The sequence below is a fragment of the Cervus canadensis genome, chromosome 30 (assembly GCF_019320065.1).
Source record: "Cervus canadensis isolate Bull #8, Minnesota chromosome 30, ASM1932006v1, whole genome shotgun sequence".
NCBI lineage: Eukaryota > Metazoa > Chordata > Mammalia > Artiodactyla > Cervidae > Cervus > Cervus canadensis.
In genome coordinates this window covers 42,044,795-42,068,731 of record NC_057415.1, presented here as the reverse complement: position 1 = coordinate 42,068,731, position 23,937 = coordinate 42,044,795, and the positions used below count along the sequence as shown (strand labels likewise).

The window sequence follows — 23,937 nt, the reverse complement described above, 5'->3', positions numbered from 1 at the left end:
CCTTAGACCCAAGCCTAAGGAGAATACACTAAGCCGGTTTACCCAAAGCACTGCTTCAGGTTTCAGCAACACGTATAGCAATCGATAACTGCACTTGCTTCAGTTATTACTAACTGTGCCTGTGAACGTGCAGGTCCAATGGTGAGAAGAATTTGTTGTCAGGACAACCAGATTTAAGCATTCTTGGAGCCCCTGGACATGTTGCCAAATTATGGTCAGAGTATAATTCTCCCTCATAACAGGAATGATTAAAAAAGAACCTGCTCAATGAATCACTACTTTTGTTGTAAACTTCTCATGTAAACAACATCATAATAAATACCTTCAGCATGTTTAACTAGATTTAAAAAATCAGCATATATATTCAATCTTTTTACATATTTAAAGAACTGAAAGTAACTTGTTTTAACCTGTACTTATTTTGTTCTCTTTGTCTTCCAGCTGTGTGTCCAGTGGCATATGGGCTTTCAAGTTCACATGCTCGTTTCTAAGTTGCTCCCCTTCCTCTGGCTCCATCCTCTTGATCTCAACTGACTGGGCATTATCCGCAATGTAACTCTCTGTGGCGAACATATTTCTCTTGTATCTGGACTTGCCAATGTAAGGGCTTTCATCTGGGGCTTTATCAACGTCAACATACTAAAAACAAAATAAAGACAGCTTATGCTTTAGTAAGTAACTGCTATGCAGTCAAGTGACATTTTTCGTTTTATTAGTGAAGAATATAGCACAGAATTGCCTAAATACTAATCTTACATATATAGAAGTTAAAAAGATATATAAAACTATATATAAAATTCTTGTATCTTATTCTTAATACTAAAAAGGAACTAGAACAAAAAAATGCTCTCAAGAAGATTCCTCTTCCTATCCCTGAAGAGTGAGCTGGACTGATTGATGAAGGAAGTACCTACAGATATGCGCTTTTTTAAGTACCACTGAATCTCTCAAATCAGATGTCTAGGTGTTGTATTTTGGTTTCTTGGCTGGCATATAAGTAAAATCTCAGTCTAATAAATTTTAATTACTGAATTTTTACTAAATGATATATGATGTTGATTGGAATCACTGGATCTTGGAGGTTAAATGGCTTTCCATTACAGTGACATTTATGGTATTTGTATAAATAGTGACTGATGAATAGTGAACCCAGTGACTCCTGAACAAACCATACAGGGAGATGACTATGCCATGGTCACTGAAAGAGGCAGTGCAGTTTTCCTGGAAGTTTGGATTTAAGGAAGTTGATCAAACTACACTTTTGAGTGAGATAACTGACGATCAGAGGTTGCTCTGGGTTACAAATATGGACGTGGGCAAATATCCTTTTGGGGCTTTTAAACTCTTATGGACACTGCTCTACCTCCCTGAGCTAGATCATTCACAGACTAAACCAAAATACATTTACTCTGCTGATAGCCTCATTACAAGAATGTGATTAACAATAAAATTTTTTTAAACATCACCACTACCCTGCCCTCCCCTGCCCCCTTCTATCCTGACTTTAACTTGGATTACTACAAAATTAAAATAACTCACCTCTGAGGGATAATAATTTAGTGGCTCAAATTTAGCATCGATTTTATAAAAAGCCAACTCCTGTTCCAGTTCATACTGTTTCTGACATGCTCGTGTTAGTTCCATGGTCTTCTGTCTTAGCTGTTGGCCCAATTTGATAAGAAACAACACACAGACTCAATAAGTCAGTATAAAGGTAGACTGGTGTGGCAAGTTTTAATCATAACTGATTATTAGATTTTTAAAAATGCCATAGCAAATAGAACATTAAGAGCATTTTATCTTAATTCTAAAGTATTATAAAAAATGAAACACAAAATTATCCTTTCATAAGAGATCACATAAGAGACCTTTGAAGTTTATTATTTTAGGATATAATGAAAAGTTTTTTAAAAAATCATTTAAATTTGCTTTATCCAAATGTGAAAATAACTCATCAATTATTTTTAAGTAACTAGTCTACTAAGTATCTGCTTCCTGATTTTTATAATAATTGGTACTAATTTATTTAATTGATTAATGATAGCTTCATGGATAGGCATGATATTAGATATTAATTACAAAGAAATTAGGAGTGAGAAGGATGAAAATAGGAAATTGGTTTTAACTGTTTTACTGCTCTTGCTGTCATATTTTGGCTAACAACATCTTGGTTTTAAGTGTTTAGAACATTATTTTTGTAATAGAGGATAAGGGATATAAATAAGCTCAATCAGATCCAAATATGTGATATTATTAAATTTTTAATAAAGTAATCCTACTATATTACAACTTTTTAGTTATTCTTGGAAATTTTAGGAGCTAAAAGAAAACAAATCATTTAATCTAATCTTCTGAATTTATAAATAAACTACAAATGCCCAAGTATCGCTGTTTTTTTTTTTTTGCCAGAGCTCCAGATTTGTTTCTAATGAGCAGCCATGTTTAAAAACAACTGGACTATATGAGGATCTTTTACTGTTACCTAGTTTGTTTCACTTTTTGTATTTCATATTCAGTGCTCCTATTTCATTTAGTTTATGTTTTTCAATTTCTCCATCTCTTTTTTTTTTGATGTTCTCAAGACTTTATCAAGCATAGTAGAAAAGCTTTTGTACACACACATATATAAATATATGAATAATATATATATTTTAGAAAACTTATGAATTCTTGCCTAACTAAAAAATTTATGACATTTTGATTCCACATTTGACAGTATGAATTGAATGCTAGATTTCTAATTTAAAACAATATGCAACAAGCAACAAAGGTTTACTATATAGCACAGGGAACTATAGTCAATATCTTGTAATAACCTATAATGGAAAATAAATTTAAGAATAACACATATGTATAACTGAATCACACACACAAAAAAGAATTCTACTTTTTGAAATTTAGTAATGTTTATCTTTTTGCCAGTTTTTCTAAATATTCTATGGACATCTAATAACAATGCATGAAATACAAAATTTTAAATATATTTGTGTAGGATATGATTAATATAGATTAAATATAAATCTATTTTATTTAAACTATTAATGATATCACTCAAGATGCTCCTATTCTTATTTTTTCTGCACTTGATAAAATATTCTCAGAGAAACGTATTAATATGATTATGTATTTTTTCCTTTCCCTTATATTTCTTCTGACTTTTGCTTATATATCTTTCTTTCTTTGTTGTTAAGGTGTCCAGTGGTTTATGATATCTTCTTTGTGAATTGTACCTTTTATTATTAAAAGTATTCATCTTTGTTTCATTTAAAATAAATAACTTAAAAAAGAAACTGAATCCCAGATTGGTTAACTGACTTGTCAGATGTTAGATAATTAGTGTTAGAAATTAAATATTTTATTAACTACCAGTACCAGCTCCCTTTCTACTAAACCAATTCTTGATTCATTTCAAAGGTCCACTAAGTGATTTCTGCTTTTTCATTGCCCCCAGCATTCAACAGTAGATACTAGACAAAAAATATGCATGCAGAAAAATTTCTTTAATACAAAAATGCAAGCTGAAGAGAATAAAACAAAAACAAACATGAACATTTTATAAGGTCCAAGAAATCAAAGTCGTGCATGATTTACCTTTCAGTCACCTCCTGACTATCCATCTGAGGGGAAGCAAGGCTAACAGGGATAACGGGTAATCCTGACTGAGAACTCACGGTATGCGAGACACTCAGCTAAGCATCTGGCGTGTGCTATCTCACTAAATCTTCACAACCACCCGGTGAGATGACAAAAGCTGTACAGAGAGGTTAAATAAGTTGCCCAGTTGCACAGCTGATAGTGGAAGAGGCAGAGCTCAATTCCAAGCTTCCTGATTTCAAATCTAACACTGTTACACTACACTGCCTTCCATGTCCTGCCGTGGGGTGTCAAGCACATTACCCACACAAATGCTTCACTAATGCTCACAAGTCCCTGAGTCTCAAGAAAGCACCTCACAACCAACAGTGTCGACGACTCTTGGGCTCTTCTCCTCAAAGATCAGCAGCAGTGTGTGCTCAGTTGCCCAGTCGTTTCCAACTTGTTGTGACCCCATAAACTGTAGCCTGCTAGGCTCCTCTGTCCATGGGATTTTCCAGGCAAGAACACTAGAGTGGGTTGCCATTTCCTTCTTCGGTGGCAGTGGGGAAAAACAAATGTGATGGAACCATGCAGGATACATGAATTGGCCTCTGCAGGCAAACAGTCTGACCTTTGAACAATGCAGGTTTGACTGAGCAGGTATTTTCCAATAGTATTTACTGTAGTACTAGACAGTTAGTGGTTGGTTGAACCCGCGGATGCCAAGAAACTAAGGATACTGAGGGTCAACTAAAAGTTACCCATGGGTTATAACCCCCACGTTGTTCAAGGGTCAACTTTACCAAGAAATACTCTGTGCTTTGTGTCTTTTACAGCGGTAGGCTTAGCATACAGTAGGCACTCAATAAATGTCCACTGAAGAAATGCATACGTGAGAACAAACTGGGAGTCTACGGCCCTGGAAAGGAGGCGAGTCACAGTGTTAGCTGCGGATAATCAGGAGTTGACTGAAGTTAACGTATTTACCAGTAGGAAAAATAATACAAATTCTTTTCCCCACATTTATACTCACTCTCCTATGTACACATTGAAAAAAAAAAATACATACACACACAAGCACATTTCTCAAAAGGCAAGCCAGTTTCAAAACTTAAAATGTCCGTAAGTATATTAACACGAGTTATCATGCAAACCATGAAGAGTGTACAATTCAGCCCTGAACAAACTACCTTTAAGGAAGAATAAAGAATCGGCAGACAAGGGTCTGCAAGAAACCAAGACAAGGGCTAAAAGGAGAAAGAAGCAAACAGACAGCATCACCTGGAGAAATCCAGAGAGCGAGGCTATGACAACGAGAGCTGCTCTTTACTGACAACTTACCTTAGGAAGACATGCTTATTAACACCTGCATTATTTTTATATGGACGCATTTTATCATCATCCTACCTATGAGTTTCAAATTTACTACCATATTACTCAGTTTAGTTCATTTTAAATCATTTTCAGATTCATAACCTCACTTAGTCACAGGGCAGGTAAATAGTCCTCATTTTAAAACTGAGGAAACAAGAACAAGAGTTAAATAACTTAAATAACTTGAAAAAGACAATGAGAAATATTAATATTAAAGTTAATTATTTGTTGGTGGCAGGAAAGAAGGACCATTACAGGTTAAATGACCACCAAAAGTTTTCCTTCAATGTTATCAGATTTCATTTAGAAGTTAATCTACATACTACATGAGGAATTACTTTATGAGACTAGAATATTCTACAACTATAAATGATATTACCACCAGACATTCTGTATAAGATAATGGGAAATGTTTTCCAAATGTAGGTTCCTAAAATAAGACACAGAATTCTTCTTTTAAAACATAGAACAGTTCTTTGGAATCATAAAACAACAAACAAGTAAAAAACAAAAAACAAGTAAAACAAGATGAATTTAAAGAAGAAATACAAAATAATTAATAAACATATATGCAGTACTTCAATAACTAAAAAAAACTGTGAAACTGAAGCAGTGAGATTCCATTTTTTTCTACCCTATTTACAAGCTCAAAATAATATCAACTGAAGGACTGGGTTCCTTCACCCAATCCTATAGAAGTGTGAAACAATTATAAGTGTTTTGAGGGGTGCATTAATATTTATCAAAATTAAAAAATTTTAAACTTACAGTGATTATGCTAAGGAATTACTAGTATGAATGTATAAGGCATAAAGATTTTTTTTTTAAAAAAAGATTTTCTCTACAGTTCTGTTCCTAATAACAAAAAAGTGGCAGCAACCTAAATATTCAGTAGATTGAATAAATTATGGAAAATCCATATAACAGAACACAATACAAACTTTGAAAAGAAAAAGAACTTATGTGTGTGTGTATATATGTGTGCACACATGTACATGTATATGTAGTTTTTAACTTGGAGAGCTGTCCAATGATATACTGTTTTATAAAAAATAAGAGGCAGAATTTTAAAAAATATACAGTAAGATTCTTTTTAAATCAGAAAACATTCAAAGGTATATATATGTATATATATATTCAATTACGTGTGTAATTAATATATATTGCATAAGCATAGAAAACAAAATGGATACATACTAACCTCCAAAGAATGGGATAGGGAAAGAATGAAATCTTCATTTTCCACTGTATACATTTATGTTGTCTATTCATTTTAATAAACATTAACTTTGTATATAATGTGTTTTAAATAGTTAATGATAAAAATAACATAAAGACTTAAAGAACAGCACAGTCTGCTTTCTAACCAAAAATAGTTACAGAAAAGAAACAGCAAAAACTGTTGATGATTTACAAAACATTTATTTACAGCACAAACATATCAACATTATAAACAAACAAAAGAGAAAACTAGGTAACTGTAAGAACTTATAATTTTGGGATAGCACACAAATATAAAATACAAATGGGAGGGGACTCGGGTAAACCCATGGCTGATTCGTGTTGATGCTTGGCAGAAACCAACACAATATGTAAAGCAATTGTCCTTCAATTAAAAATAAATAAATACAATACTTTGCCAAGGTTTCAGCAGGTTGACTAACATGCATGGAAAATCTCAGCATATGAAAATTATAATCTTCCTTTATCTTAGTAATAAAAGTGAATTTTATACTACCAAAAAAGATTAATAACTCAGGAAAATTTATTAAATGTTCACAAATGTCATGTGATACCAAGAACTTAACACAGTAAGTACTGTTTTTAAGTATTGTTTTTTGTATTTTAAATACAAACATTAAGTGATGGCATAAAGAGTTCACTGCTAAAATAAAACTGACTGTAATATGTCTCCAATGATTTAATTACTCATCAATCCATTCTATTATGGGAAGGAGTGCAACAGATGTATGTATAAGACTATTGATAATCATTGAATTATTAACATTGTATATAATATGCCTTCAGAACATGGTAGGCATATTTGAAAACTACCTCCAAATAAAAGGCATATGAAGAAAGCTACAAATGTTATGAATATTTGGCTAGCAGAGCTGGGAAAGCTGTCCTGATTTTTACCATGTCCCCCACTGATAAAGAAGTGCTCAGGAAAGCGGCATGTAGACTTCAAGCAAAAATTTCTCTCTTCACACAGAGAAGGGAACGGTTTTTTCCCCCTTGTTTAAAAATGTAAGTGTTTAGGCAGAATTCTTGTCAACAAATCAAGTAATTAAGCCAGAATGCCAATTTTGAAAGAGGGAAACAAAAAAAAAAGGGGGGGGAATTCTATTAATTATATGAGAAGTACAGTTCTCTAAAGTTATGCTTAGATCAGAGAAAGAATTGTCAAATGAAAAAAAAAAAAGAGTACCAGGAGCTATTTTTTTCCTTCAAGGAAAGTAGCCTAATAATTTTACAGGATCAGATTCTCTAGGTCGAAAAAGTCTTCTAAGGTGATTTAGTCCATCTCCCTGACTAATTTTTTTTTAATCTTTTTTCTACGTACATGCTTGTTTCAGTGATAGCAAACACAATCCAGAGTTATCACATTTTATCTCAAGACAGCTATTAGATTTCCTCTTCATTACAAAATGAAAAACTGCTTCCCTATAATACCATTTGCCATTTAATTTTATCTCTTGGGAGCTTCATCAGTAACTCCAGTCCCTCTTCCATGAAACAGCCCTTTGACTATCTGAAGGCTTCGGTCACGGTCCCAGACAGTACATGCATCTTTTGGGCAGCCACACCATACAGTGCGCAGTCAACTACAACATGTCAAAACTGCAGCACATTATTTCTGTTAAACCACATCTTCCCCATTCTATGGTCAGGAAGTTGTGTTTTCAGACCTAAGAACAGAGAATTTCTATTTCAAGAGAATACAGTCAAGGCAATGTAAAATACGGACTTACCAGTTCATTTTTCGTGTTAAGGTTACTCTCGAGCTCCTCACAGCTCTTTTTTTGTAGCATAGCCTCCTCTTTTAATGATTTGTTCAATTTATCTTGATTTTTCATTTCCTCAAGGAACCGTGCTTGTTTGCTTTTAAGCTCTTCAGTTTCCATCATCTTCTTCTCCAGGTCTCTTTCCAGTCTTTCTACCTCTTCTACCAGTACAAATTGAATAGTTTATGAGTCATTACATTTTCTATTTGAAGAAAGGCAGGACTATTTCTTAAATAACAGCAAAAGAAGTCTTAGAATAGTAAAAATACAATTCTACTTTTTAAATTATTCACTATGGTCTAGGAAAAAAAAGACTATTTTGAGCTAGAAAGTGATTTATACTAAAAGCAAGGAAGGCATAATCATCTGGATAATGATTTTAAAAGAAAACATTTTAATTCCAAGCATTTAATTCAATTAGTGTGTTGATAAATGAGGTGGCTTTTTCCAGGTCTCTTAGAAAAAAACATGCAAAATTTTATTTGGTATTAGTGATTATACTTTAAAGGATGCTGCAAGCATGTTTACAAAATAAAATACCATGTTATCCTGCATGGCAGGCAGATTCTTTACCAGCTGAGCTACCAGGGAAGACATCTTAAGAATCCTTCTAAGGCTTCCTATGATGCTTAGGATAGGATCCAAAAGGTTTACATCAAGAACTGACAAGGCTTTTCATGATTTGGTCCCAAATCCCCTCTCCAGTCCCATTTTCAAGCACACATTTCTGAAATGATTCCACTTCTTCAGTTTTCTGATGCCTGTTCTCAGCTGCAGGCTTTTATTCACACCTTCTGCCTAGAACTGTCTTCCTCTGTCTCCTACTGGCCTATTCTGCATCCTCCAGGTTTGGTTTTTTAAAATAAAACACTATGAGACGCCAGCCCTGACTCTACCCTCCCCAGATAAGATGCTTCTCAGGAAGACTATGATGCCGCCCTGCACCTCTGCCGTGGCCCTCATCACAGGGGAAGTTGGTGTCTGCCTTCCCCACTCAAGTCTTATGAAAGCAGAAACTGCGCCTATCTGTGTTACCACTGGATCCCAAGAGCTCAGCATCACTAAAAGCTCCTAATTAACATTCAAAGTTGCGAATGAATCCTAAGTACTTTAAACATTTCCCCCAACATGACTTCCTTTTGCATCATTTATGTTTTTTAATTATTCCAAAACATCACCTTCTGGGCAACAAATGTTGAGTTAGGGGGGATCCCAAACTAATAAAAGTTAACCACATTTCTCAAGTGTTGGATCAAACTACATGAAACTGCTGTTTTTATCAATAAACAAGGACTAACATCAATTTCAGATGGTTGAACATACAGGTTCATAGCCTGTAACTATTACATAACTATTGTGTTAGGCTATTTCATATCTTCCTCTTCCCTTCAAAACTCCCATACTCCTTCTATTTTCTTTTTTCAGTTGATGATCTCATACTTTATTGATAAGACAGACCCCACCAGTAGAAACCCCTCATTTTCTTACCACCAAAGCAATAAAACTAACACCTACACACATCTTCTCTTCCTTCTGATGGAGAAAGTGTCCCATCCTGCTTATCAAGAGACACTCTATTCTTCTCTGATCGCATCTCCTTGTCCTCTCAAGGACCAAAGAAGCTAAGCCATGATTTGTCTCTCCACTTCGCTCTTGAATATTCTGTTTCTTTGATTACTAGCTTTGATGCTTCTGACAATTTCCTGGTGTGGAAGTGACTGGCGAAATTTCTTTAACTTTTAAAAACTCATTTATTAGGTACTACAGGAGAGAAACTGTGGGAGGAAATTTCCAATCTTTATCCAAATGTCTTCCTCCCATTCATTCTTCGATCTATAATCTAGCGTTTGTTCCAACCACTGCTTAACTGCCCTTGTCAGGCTCATTATTATGTTGCCAGCGGAAAGCGCTTCTCTGTGCTCATCTTTCTTCTTCACGTCTCAGTGACATTCAACATAGTTGACCACTTCCTCTCCTGAAATCTTCAGACTTTTGCAAACCACTGCTTCCTGGTTTTCACCTACCTTGCTGGCCTCTCTGTTTTCTTAACTGGCTCCCCTTTTTGCTCTTGCCAACTGCCTGAGAGAGCCAGCTGATTCAAGTGGAATAAAGTATCATTTTTATGCTGATGACTCCCAAATTTACATCTCTAGGACAGATCTCTTTGAACCCCAGACGCACATTTCTGATTCTCTTCTTGGCTGCCTCACAGACATTCAAACTCAGTATTCTAAGTTTTCCCATTTTCAAAACATTACCAGCAAACCACTTACTTAAGCCAGAAGCTTGAGGATTATTCAATCCATTAGAAAGTGCTGCTGATTCTACTTCCAAAGTGGATCTGTCCATTCCACATCTATCATCTAAATACAGGCCACCAACATTCCTAAGTCAATATCCTTCTAACATGCCCCTTATCACCATTTTGCCCTGCTTTAAGTCATTCTCCATCCTGCATCAAAAATAATCTTCTTAACATATAACACCTGCTTAAATGTTGTCAGTGATGTTCTGCTGCACCTGGAATAAACCCAACGCCCAAGGCCCTGTGTCATCTAACCCCTACCTATCTCTCCGAACTTTAACTTGAGCTATCCTCCTGTCAGATTAATCTTCTTTCTGTCTCTTAACTCTCCAGCATCTTCCCAATTGCAAAGTATAAGCTTTCCCCTCTCCCTCATCCTCTCCTGCCTTTGCCTTCAACTTACGTGTCATTTCCTCAGAGCCATTCCTTTACACCACTTTCCAAAAAGGGGTTTGCCTCTGTTATTTTATCTGGGTTTATTTATTTTTTGTTTATCTTCTCTACTGAAACAGACGCTGCATGAAGGCCAGTACCTTCCATCTTCCTAGCCGTATCTTCAGTGCCAGATACAGTGACTGGTTCACAGTATGTACCTGATGAGTATTTGTTGAGTTCATTGATCTATGGTGCCATTTTCTATGAAAATTTTAATAGCATTATAAAGTTAATAATAAATATATCTTTTCTGGATCATTTCTGAAAATAAATTCCTCTCTCATCCGAATTTATTTTTTTAAAAAATATGTCACCTTACCTAAACTGAATCTCTCAAAAGCTTCTTGCCTGTCCTGAGTGGTTACTGGCTGACCTTCCAAACTTTCCAGTGATCGGAGGTGAAAAATGGTGAACTGAAGGTAATGGGGAAGGGTCACAACCGGATTTTCAGCTAGGATCAGAGAAGTCAAATCTTGAAGTGGCTTCAATTTGCTTACATCTTGGAGCTAAAATGATATGTAATATTATTATTGGCATAATTGAATTAAAACATCATAAACATACCTAAGGGAAGTAATAAGGCAAGGAAATTGCTATTATCATGACAAGGAATCTATTCATAAAACCCATTATCCAACAGTAGTTTGAAGGGAGGAACAGAAAAGAATATTTGAGGATCTAGAATGTATCAAGAGCAATACTGGGCATTTTCCACATATCATTTCATCTGTGATTCCTCACAGAAACCTATGACATATCATCTGAATTTTATAGATCATGAAACTGAGGTTCAAAGAATTTAGGTAACCTGCTCAAAGCTCAGAGATTATATGTGAATGAAATAGCATTTGACTTCAAGACTGGGTAACTCTAATCCTATTATCTTTTCATTACACTGAATGAACAAATCAAAAATATAAATGTCTATAAAAAAGAAGTTTTGTAAATCTTCTGATAACTGTTATAGTTGATAATTAAAAGAAATAAGTATACATAGAAACATTCACAGTTATGAAGTGAGATTTTTACATTTATCCAAAAAGGAATTTTAAAAGGTTGAGAAATACTACTACTAATAGCTAACACAAATAAATCTCTTTCAAGTGGATGTGCACTCTTATTGAAGCCAATGTCAAATATGAACTGAGATGAGAAAGTGTTACAAAATTATAAATAATAAAAAATATTTATTGAATGATTTTCCTGTTATCAGTACTATCTATGTACCAACTACTTTAGGAACATGTGTGGCAATATTAGATGAATTCATGGCTACCTCCTCCAAACACCCGCTAAACTCCAAGATCTCCGAGGTGACGCTGTGTAACATGCGTGGGGCTCGGCTCTGAGTCACCTCATCAGATCTTTATAAAGATGGAGCAGGAAGTACAGACACTGCACAGCATTAAACCAAAGTTACTTATTATTACTACCTTATACTGGTAAAAGTTTAAAACACTAAATACTCTAAGGCTATATTCCTTAAAGTTTTTATTTTTACATTTTATCATTTCATCTGAGCCCTATACCACTTCCATAAAGAAGGCAGGGGAGAAACTATTTTTTTCCAATTTAAACAGTGAGTTTTAGACAGATGAAATTTATCCAAAGATTACAGAAGGCAAATCTAGACCCATACTGGAAGTCACCTCTTTTATTTTCTATTTTAAGACTTAAGTTCTTTAAATTATAGGAGGATTGTTTCAATTTTAATACAGACTTAAATAAATTAATGTTTTTACTTTGCAATGCTTACGGAATATCTAACTGTATAAATGTTACAAGAAAATCATAAAATATACTCATATATTTTATGACAGAGAAAAATACATGTCACTATCAGCTTATGTGAACCATGATAGAGTTGCTTTGCTACAAAAAGCTAGTGATTAATACTTCCTGTAACACTTAATACTATCATCAAGGTTAATTCAGATTAATTCATAAATTTGAAAAAAAAAAAACAAAAAAAGAGAACTCTGCTCCAGGCATGCCATGACATGGATTCTGGCACAAGCTGAATGACTTCGGGTAAGAGAGTTAGCCTCTCCAAGACTTTACTTAAAAATGGAAATAATAAAATGGTACCTAATTCATGGAATTATAAAAATAACCCCTGCACTGTCTCCTTAAGAAGAGTAATCAGACGCTCAAATGAAATGAAAGATGGGAAAATGCTAAGAGATCAACTCTCAGTTACCATGTAGTCATGCAAAACCAGGTCTGTGTATATTTAATTCCCATAGAGAATACTAAGTTATGTCTGAATTTGATGTTTGGTCAAAGGACCAAGGACATTAGAAGAAGTCCCATTAAAAAAAAACCAAACTTAGATTTTAATCTTTTCACCTCAACAGGTCTAAAAAATTTAAATATTCTTGCTACTTTGAATAACTTACCGATGATATCTTGTTGGCTTTCAGGTTGAGGACTTGCAAACATTTTAACTTCTTCCCTAACCACACTGGAATATGTTCAATTTCATTTCCTGCAAGGTTCAGCTTTTGTAGATTGTGCATATTTTCTATGCCTTCAATTTTGCTAGAAACCAAAGGGTAAAATCAAACTTAGTAAGTACAATGATAGTGTCCCTTCATTGTATTTTAAAAATAAATAGGCTTGGTTTTATGTAGAGTTGCTTTTCATAACTGTAATTTACAAATGAGAATTTAAAAATAGTGGCTAAAAACAAATTTACCAAACAGCTCCAGTAGACTCTTCCTTACTGTCCCTGCCCAGGAATCCCATCTGTCTTACTATCAGACTTCAGGATCCCACAACACAGAAAAGAGGAGGCTGCCTGGGCCAGTCTCACTAACCACCGTGAAGACTCCAGTGGGCAGCAAGGGGCGAGCTGCGGAGTCCAGCAGCACACACCGTCCTGTTCTACCGCCCTGCATGGGAGAAGGTCCTTAAGTCATCACCGAGAGACCAGCTATGCCAGTACGATGTGGCTGCCATTCTGAGCAGGTGGAACCCCAGAATGATGCTGTATTTATGAACACAAATGTTTTAATCAGTATTTAATAAAACATTTATCACCTGCATTGGTGAATTTTCATTGTTGAAATATTTTCCCAAGTTGATTCCAATTTAATTCCTTGGTCAATTCTCTATACTGGGCAAATATTTCCATGCTTTTTACTTTCAGTTTTATTTTGTTGAAATTATTTTCATCAGGATCAATTTTTTTTTATACAAACTTTACATTAAGGATTTAATTCATTAATCACTCCCCCCCCCAGCCATTTCATTTTTTCCATATTAGAGCTTTGGCTACAGTTAGTTGTTTTGTTCTTTGGCCATTCTATATACCAAGTCTTATGTGGAGGGAAGATACAGACATAAAGACTTTCAACATTTGAAAACTGTTTCATTTTGCCTATAACAAGTTTTCTATGTGCATTTTTGCCACTGTCAGTCTTATTATGTTTATTTTTCAGAGTAATATACATTATGAAGTAGAAACAAGATTGAGGGCCTATTTATTACAGAAATAAGCAAAGAACATCAGGATAAAATACATAGGCTCAAAACAAGTTGATACATCTTTAGGATCAAAACAACAGGGTTAAAACATTCTGCTTCATGCCAACTTTCTTAATGAATAAGGCAGTTAATCACAGACTGTAGCTGGGAAAACTTCCTGTAAAAATGGAACTAAGATAAAATTTGGTATTCAAAAAATGTATCTCCTTCTTTGATAATGCTAGGTATTATTCTGTACTTTAGTAATGCCAAAATATGACAGTTACCTACGTGAAGGGCTAGACTACAAATGAATAACCAAAGTGTTTGCTCTTTCAAAGGATTCTTTCAGTAACATGGACAGTATGAATCTACCTTGTTAACAAAGATGATGACCCTGCAGCGCTACCCAAAGAAGTATTTACTTACCAGATTTTATTATATGATAGGTTGAGTTCACGTAATTTTAACAGCTTGTCCACCTTCTCAATCTTCCCTATTAGGTTATGGCTGAGATTCAGTATTTCAAGCTTAGTACATTTTTCCAAATTTTCGATATACTAATTGGAAACAAATGAATAAATGCTTTATACAACAGACACCTCGACATGAGCGCGACATATAAGCATATGCATCAGGGGCTGCTCTGATCAGTCACCGGAGACTAAGCCGTTACTGCTCCCCTGGGCAGTAAGTACCCTGGTGCGGCTCTCTTTGGTCAGGAGGGGCCACTCTCCTCAAGCTGCCAAACCTTTCTTGCCCTGCAGGAGGTGACGCTCCCTACATACTAGGAAACTGACGACGATTCAGTGAGAAATTTCTGCATCAGTCCTTTCCCTCTTCTACACTTCCCTACGCCTCTCTTTCTCCCTTCCTTTCTTCCAAGTTCAACTAAGGTACTCATGCTCTGCAATAACGTCCCCCGTCTCCTCTCCCTGTGTTCTTGAATCCTCAGTCTTTCTCTCTCCTGGGTCTTCCCCTCAAGTGTAGAAACAGTCACTATTTGGAACTTCCCTGATGGTCCAGTGGTTAGGACTCCGAGCTGCCAGTGCAAGGGGCACGGGTTTGATCCCTGGATGGGGAACTAGGAGCCCACACGCCACGTGTGGTGCGGCCAAAAGACAAAAAAATAAAAACAGTCACTGTTCGACAGATGTTCACTACACACTGGCTACATGCCGGATGTGGCACCAGGCAACGGCAGCACGCCAGTGCACCAGACAGTGTCCCTGTTGCTGGAATCTACGGTCAGCACACTCAGCTCAGTTCAGCTGCTCAGTTGTGTCTAGCTCTTTGCGACCCCATGGACCACAGCACACCAGGCTTCCCTCTCCATCACCAACTCCCGGAGCTTGCTCAAACTCATGTTCATCAAGTCGGTGATGCCATCCAACCATCCCATCCTCTGTCGTCCCCGTCTCCTCCTGCCTTCAATCTTTCCCAGCATCAGGGTCTTTTCTAGTGACTCAGTTCTTCACATCAGGGGCCAAAGTACTGGACTTTCAGCTTCAATATCAGTCCTTCCAATGAACACCAGGACTGATCTCCTTTAGGATGGACTGGCTGGATCTCCTTGTAGTCCAAGAGACTCTCAAGAGTCTTCTCCAACACCACAGTTCAAAAGCATCAATTCTTCGGTGCTCAGCTTTCTTTATAGTCCAACTCTCACAACCATACATGACTACTGGAAAAACCATAGCTTGACTAGACAGACCTTTGTTGACAAGGTAATGTCCCTGCTTTTTAACATGCTATCTAAGTTGGTCATAGCTTTTCTTCCAAGGAGCAAGCGTCTTTTAATTTCATGGCTGCAGTCACCATCTGCAGTGATTTTGGAGCCCAAGAAAATAGTCTGTCACTGTTTCCATTGAAAACAAGCTCAGTCTCCTTTATATGATACAAATCACCTCACACAGAACCTGTTTCCTACCCAGCTTTCACGTTACCACCCTTATTTGCCACTGTGTTCTCATAAAAACTGTGTACATCTGCTCACTCTGCAGCCTCCCATTCAGTGTTAGTCACTGGTAAGGCAATACATCTTCCATCCCTACTACGTATTCAAAAAGTTCTCTCCAAGATCACCATTCATTCACCCATTCCAACAAATACTAACCAAACAAGGATTATGTGCCAGGAGCTGTTCTAGGTACTGCAAATATGGAAAAAACAGTGATGAATAAAGAAAATAAGATTCTTGATTTCACTCACAGGGAAAGCCAATAAACAAATAGAGAAAATAAAGTTTTCAGGCACTGAAGCATACTAACAAGAAGATAACGTGATGTGACAGAATAAAAGCACCAAGGGGGCAGGTTCTGTCTGCTGTGTTCACTACTTAGCACTGGTGCCTGGCGCGTAGTGGCTGCCATATCAGTATCTGTTGAGGGAAAGAATGAGAGGGAGTGACTGAGGAGAAGGTGGCTACCTGCAACTGTGGGGAGACCTCACAGAGAGGAGGTGAGACTCTTATAATAAGCTAGCTGTGTGAATATCTGGAGACAGAGAGTACCAGGCAGAAAAACAAACAAACAAACAAACAGCAAAGACCCTAAAAGAATGAAGCTGGTGGGCCTCAAGAATGAAGAAAGCGCTTTTTAAACTGCCGAATCAAACAACTTCTTCCAAGTTTTCATGCTCTTGGATGATGCTGTGACACTTTATAGCACATCTTTTTCTCCTTGAAGTTCTTCCTCCTTTGGTCTCCACTCATCACACTCTTGGATCTTCTATTCCAACAGCCCCCTCAGACTTTTTCACTGGGTCTGTCTCTCCCAGACCCACTCACTTTCTTTGATTCCCCCTCAATATTTCTCCTCTTAATTCCAGGCATTCTTCACACTAACTTCTAAGTTCCCCAAATCAGAAACTAAGCTTCTTCACTGCTATATTTATTCCCACAGCCTAATCTAATACCTGGCATATAGAAACCACACAGTAAGGATTTATTAACTTGGTATTTCATTTTTACCATCTTTAAACTCCAGGATGTCTCCTTTTTTCCTATTTAATTACATAAGACATAAATATAGTCCAATAAAAATTTCAAACAAAACATAAAAAGCTCTCTTCATCAGGTCTCCAGTTCAGTTCCCCCACCAAAAAATCTCACTGCTCAAAGGTAACCCTTGTTAACAGACCAGTGTATATATACCCAGACCTTTCTATTCATTAATAAAATATTTTTAATGAATTAAAAAAGTATTTTGTTTCCTTACTAAAAATACTTTAGAGTTTGTTTTTTCCATTAAATATACTGGAACATTTCCCCACATTAATACATAGAGTTCTGGGAGATTTTGTTCTTGTTCTTGTTTTTCAAGAAACTTGATAGTATTCCATGGTATGCGTGCATGCTAAGTCACTTCAGTTGTGTTCACTCTTTGTGACCCCATGGACTGTAGCCCGCCAGGCTCCTCTGTCCGTGGGATTCTCCAGGCAAGAACACTGGAGTGGCTGCCGTGCCCTCCTCCAGGGGATCTTCCCGACCAGGGATCGAACCTGTGTCTCCTGCAGCTCCTGCATCACAGGCAGATGCTGAACCACTGAGCCACCAGGGAGGCCCATCTCATGGGATACTGCACCATAATTTTTAAGCAATTCCCTATTGACAGACAATTGGTTACTGACAATTTTTCTATTTTAAATAATGCCTAATAAACTCTTCAGATACTTTTGGATACATGTGCAAATATTAATAGACATCAAGGAGTAGAACTGCTGTGTTGGTGAGTATAAATTCAATAAGTGTAAACTTAATTGCTGGATCAAATAAGTACATTTGAAATTTTGATAAATACTATCAAACTGTTTTCCTAAAATGCTACACCCATCTATACATCCACTAAGACCAAATGAGAAGATCCATTTCTCACATCTTTCTGAATGCTAAAATAATCTTTTTAATTCTTGTCCATTAGATATACAAAATGGAAAATGGCATCAAACCATTGTTCTATTTCTCATCTCTTTGACATTAATGAAACTGAATATATTTTCATGTTAACAGCCATTTATAATACTTTTGTGAACAGACTTATCCTTCGCACATTTACCATTTAGTTGTCTCTTTCTAGTGAATCACAGGGGCTCTTTATATTATGCGGATATTGTTACACATGCTAGAAACACTATTTGCCAGCTTGTTTTTCTTTAACTTTTTAAAAGATAATAATTCATTAAACACCACTTTTTAATCTTTATGTAAGCTAAATCTGTCAATATTTTTCTTTGTGGTACTAGGGTTGATGTTCGATTAGAAGGGCCTTCCCAACTCTAAGATTTAAAAATATATATTTTTCCTAACATTTTTATAGCACTTTTGTTGGTTGATTTTTGTTTTGTTTTCATTAAGACTGTCAATCTTCTGGAGTTAATTTTTGTGACTTAAGTAGGAGGCATCTAAGTTTATATTTTTTCCAACCAAAAATATTAAGTTGTAAATAATAAAAATAATAATAATAAACAATAAGAAGAAATTATTTTTATTAAAAAATAAAAATTAAATTTCAATGTACTCATGGTATATAGTTTATGAATAGAATAAAGTAGTAAACAGTCTAGAGCAGGGATCAGTAACCTTTCTCTGCAAAAGGCCAGATAGTAAATATTTTTTGGCTTTGTGAGGCATATATAGTCTTTTTGACAATCACTTACTTCTGATATTGTAACAAAAAAACAGCCACAGGCAATATGGAAATAAATGAGTGTAGCTGTGCTCCAATAAAGCTTTATTAACAAAAACAAGCAGTAGGCCTAATTTGGCGTTTAGATTGTAGTTTGCTGACCCTTTTTAGAGAGAATCAACAACATGTAGAATAACAGGAGGTTATGAATTTGAAGATGTCACACTTTACATTTCTGATGGAGAACTTTCACTAGAAACAAAAGATCTGCAACAAATCCAGCAACATTAGAATGAAACAGTACTGTAAATTCCATATATATATTTTTTATTTTAAAGCACAAAAATTAAAATCAATGTCTGTATTCAGAAAGGTTGGTAACATACCTTAAATTTCTTGCCACCATCTTTGGAAAGTGAAAGGTTCAGAGATTTTACCAAGGCCAAATTTTCCTGTTTAGTAAGTTTTTTAACAAGGGCTTCTGTAATATATCGAACTCCTGCATGTGAATCAGCTTCTGAAGTTATACAAACAGATCATTATCAGAAGAGGAAGACATGAATACTTTGAGAAACAAACTGTCCTGATGTTATACAACAACAACAAAAATTTAAACCATGCAATTGTAAAAACCGTTGGCTAGTTCTAATTGGAATGTTTAAATAATATTTTACTTTATGTAGCATTTCATAATGATGACAATGTTACACTTCATAAATATTAACTGTGTGCAAGCTTTGTATTAAGTACTCGACATTAAAAAATGTAATTTGTACAACAATCCTTGGGAATAGAAATTACTATTCTTCTTTATAAAAAAATTAGAAAAACAATTTGTTCAAGTTCTTGCAGCTAAAAATATGCAAATCTAGGACTTGAACCTAGGCAAATGAATCTAAAATTTATACTTTTAAGTACGGTCAGCACTGAGGTTTTTAGCAGCATTTTAATGTTAGTTTTAAAAAAAATACATTGGATTATTTAGTTTTTTGCTTTAAACAGTTTTAATCAAGTTAAAAAATATTAGAATTCTTAAAAATTTCCTTTTCCTATTTTTTGTTATGGTAGGAAACTCAAATTTGTTGCTCTTTTAAATACAGGGGATCACAATATATTTTATAGAGATAAAGTACTAACTTAATGGATAGCATACCCTGTCTCAAGACCTTCCTGGTTATTACAATCAGAGCTTATTAAAGCCATGTTAGTACAGCACAGGGAACTCTACTCAATATTCTATAACGGCCCACATGGAAAAGAATCTAAAAAATATATACATGTACATATGTATATGAATAGCTGATTCACTCTGCTGCACATGTGAAACTAACACAGCACTGTAAATCAACTATACTCCAATTTAAAAATTATTTTTAAAAAGCCATGTTAAATTCTACAAAAGCATCCATAAAAAAGAAAACTGTCTCTTGGTTCTTTATGAATCAAAGATAATTAATCCTGGGTTCAGATCCAGGCTGTGGGCCAAAGTTTCCCCATGATTACTTATATAATAAGTTAATATTTATTTTGGTTCAAAATAAAATAATTTTAAAAATTTGGCCCAATCTAAAGAAAATATTCATCAAGTTAGAAATAACAATGTGCCAGTGGGCAGCAAGGGTACAGTCCAAACTCAATGCTGATGGTATTTATTAATAGACACTGATCAGTATTCATCAATAGATTTGATGACCATGATTTCATGACATAGCAAAGAAATCACAAAAAAGTTTTCTTTGTATTTAATCACAGTAAGTAAATTTCTAAAAAAAGAACCCATTTTTAAAAACAGATTCCTAGACTGACGGAATGCTTTTAAGAAAAAAATAAAAACCTTGGTGAACATTCATATGTACGTCCCTGATTTGAGAATCAGTCCGTTCACAGATTGGCAGCTTGCCTATAAGCAGACTGGAATATCCCAGGGATGGACAACATGTTTATACTGAATTAAGGCACTCCATTCTGAAGTGACCAGATATGCCTTCCCCTCAACCAAGGATGATGGTAAACTGGCATATGAACTTTAAAGCACTCTCCTACCATAGGAAATAAAGCTTCCTCTTTCTGGAAACTCCCTTCTCCTAACCCTTTCAGACATCTTCACCCTTAACCAGAAGCCTCCATCCTCCATTGTTCTTAGACAATTTCTGTCAAAAACAATGGGTCAAGTTACTAGTAGGATGGATACATGTTATATTTGGACCAAAAATGTAAGTTCAGTATTTTCCATTTGTACTTAAAAAGAGTATTCGGTAACATTCACAGATTAAAAAGCATTACCTTTCTGGTCGTGGTAATCCAAAAGCATAGTGTTTTCACCTATAATCTCAACTTGCTCACACCACTGTCTTCCAGAATGAAAAGGCAGAGTCTCAGATCCGTTTAAAGGTGAAAGTGACCTAGACCTCATATTGGACGTAAGAGAAGATGGACTAGGAGAGTGAGATGATGGTGGCATCTTTGTTTTGGGAATTTTCTGCTGAGGACCTTTCTTCATTGCAAGAATAAAGCCAGGTATCCATCAAAACCTGTAAGAGTTCCCAATATATTTAACAAGGTTAATGTTTAGAGCTATCAAAACGATTAGTCTATTTCTAGAATTTTCAAGACTACAGAGTTTCAAATTCAGAAGTTATAGATGCTAGAACCCACACTACTCCAAGCTGATGGAAGCAGACACTATTTCGGACATTGTTGATTACCTTACCAGAGGGGAGAGAGACCTCCAGAGGGTCTTGTACTGACATGTACTCCAGCCAGAAGCCTCATCTGTCATTTTGGTTCTCAGTTTATTGGACCAAACTATTCACAGTGCCTCTTCTACTTACAAAGAGTTCTAGAGCGCATAGAGCTGGAAATACTTGACAGCCAGTAGTATTTCATGCTGATCCACACTCTCTCCTTCCTGCAACAGTTTCTTCCTCTGGCTTCTGGAGGAAGCCACACTTTCCTCCCGTCTTCCTGGCCTCTCCTCAGCCTCCTTCCCTGGCCAAAGCTCGTCTATTCACTCTTTAAATGTCAGAGCTCCTCAGGTCTCCTCTGATCTCTCTCTAAACTTAACTGAGACAATCTAATGTACACCCATGGTTCCCAATGCCACCTTTTTACTGGTATTTATATTTTCAATCCAACTCTTCTCTGAGTCCAGACACCTATTCTTAACTGTCTACCTGATATCGCACTGACATCCTGAATCAACATGTCCAAATTGAACTTTTCCCTCATCCCGCCCTCATCTTCTTCCCATCCTGTTCCTCCTCCAGCATTCCCTTACTGTGGACAATGCTCTTGGAAATAAGCCAGAAACTGGGAGTCACTTCCTTCTTCCCATAACCAATCAATCACCAAGTTTTGTCAATTCTACTTCCTAAGTATCTCTCAAATTAGTCCCTTTCTTTCCATCTCCCCTCTCGTCTACTCTAATCCACACACTCATCAAACTACTATAACAGCTTCTAACTGATTTGTCTACAAGGTCTCTTCCCTTCCTCTTCCATCACTACATTGTGGCCAGAGTGATCTAGTCTAAAAGTTAATCTATGGGTCTGTAATAAATGAAATATTTATCATGACCTGTGAGATCCCCCATGATGTGATCCTGTCTCTCTAGCCTCACATCTGTCACTAGTTTCCTAGACTCTGGGCTGGAGCCACACAGACCTCTGTATCTAATTTCTGGTGTTGCAAATGCTTGCCTTTGGTCTTTCTTTTTTTTAATCTTTTTAGGAGTTCTCACTATATAGTCTGCATATTAACTTTAGTCAAATAAATAATTTGCAAGTTTTCTCCCACCCTGTGGTTTCCTTTCGACTAATTGATACTGTCTTAAAAAATAAAATCGGCCCCCTGGTGGCTCAGACGGTAAAGTGTCTGTTTACAATGTGGTAGACCCAGGTTCGAGCCCTGGGTCAGGAAGATCCCCTGGAGAAGGAAATGGCAACCCACTCCAGTACTATTGCCTGGGAAATCCCATGGATGGAGGAGCCTGGTAGGCTACAGTCCATGGGGTCACAAAGAGTCGGACACGACTATGCGACTTCACTTCACTAAAAAATGAAACTATTTATTTTTAGTGTGTTGGGTCTTCCATTGCTGCTTGGGTTTTTCTCTAGTTGCAGTGCGAGGGCTTCTCATTGGGGAGGCTTCTCTTGTTGCGAAGCCTGGGCTCTAGGGTGCTCTGGCTCCAGTCACAGGGGCTCCTCTGCTCCAGAGCACAGGCTCAGTAGTTGTGGCACATGGGCTTAGTTGCTCTGTGGCATGTGGAATCTTCCTGGCCCAGGAATCAAACCCGTGTCTCCTGCACAGGCAGGCGATTCTTTACCTCTGAGCCACCAGGGAGGTCCCTGTGATGTTGTCATTTGATACTCATCTAAAATTTTTAAAGAAACCCAACTGGTCTATTTTTCCTTTTGCCGCCTGTGCCTTTGATGTCATATCCAAGAAATCACTGCCAAATCCAGTGGTATTAGGTAAAAGTCCAAATTCAGACAGAGTGCTAACTGGAGTAATGATGAGAATCAGTTTTTCTCTCAAATTAACTTGTAAGTCAAATCACACAATTAATCTAGTATAATTTAAGTTCCATGAAAGTAGCGATATTATTCACTGATGTACTCCAGGCCAAGAACAGAGCCTACAAGATGGCAGATAATTACTATTTATTGAATGAATTGTTCATAAAGAACCTAGAAACAATAAAATGCTATTCAATAATTCAACAAAAGGCTATCTTCATGAGCAATATCAGTCCTCAATACCAAGAGTCCTAACATACAAGTTAGGTTTATGCAAAAAAGATTTTCATGATATACAACTGCTCTTATAAGTACGCTGCAAAAATTATAAATCTGGCAAACTTTTAGACCAAAAAGTGTTATAAGATGCACAGGTCTTGAACAAGCTGCATCAACAATGATTCTACTTTGCTCAATATCCATAATCTCCCGTACCCTCACTACTGAAGATGTGAAGTGTGTGTATGTGTATGTGTTAGTCACTCAGTCGTGTCCAACTCTTTGCAAACCCATGGACTGCAGCCCACCAGACTCCTCTGTCCATGGGATTCTCCAGGCAAGAATAATGCAGTGGGTAGCCATTCCCTCGTCCAGAGGATCTTCCCAACCCCTGGGTATCCTGCACTGCA

General features: G+C 36.3%; 1 protein-coding gene across 3 annotated transcripts in view; it reads right to left on the bottom strand.

Annotated features, from left to right (window-relative positions):
* Positions 1-23,937, bottom strand: part of CNTRL (centriolin) — an 81,382-nt gene that overhangs the window by 53,586 nt on the left and 3,859 nt on the right. For 2 of the 3 annotated variants that reach the window (XM_043452883.1, XM_043452884.1), the window contains exons 2-9: positions 21,075-21,322; positions 19,178-19,308; positions 14,596-14,726; positions 13,098-13,239; positions 11,018-11,204; positions 7,926-8,119; positions 1,540-1,659; positions 411-639 (exon numbers count right to left, since the gene is read on the bottom strand). In XM_043452883.1, the coding sequence (XP_043308818.1) occupies positions 411-639; positions 1,540-1,659; positions 7,926-8,119; positions 11,018-11,204; positions 13,098-13,239; positions 14,596-14,726; positions 19,178-19,308; positions 21,075-21,291 (1,351 nt within the window). In that variant the 5' untranslated portion in view covers positions 21,292-21,322. Of the gene's footprint in view, positions 1-410; positions 640-1,539; positions 1,660-4,766; positions 4,824-7,925; positions 8,120-11,017; positions 11,205-13,097; positions 13,240-14,595; positions 14,727-19,177; positions 19,309-21,074; positions 21,323-23,937 lie in introns of all 3 variants that reach the window. The other variant, XM_043452885.1, reaches the window with a different exon arrangement.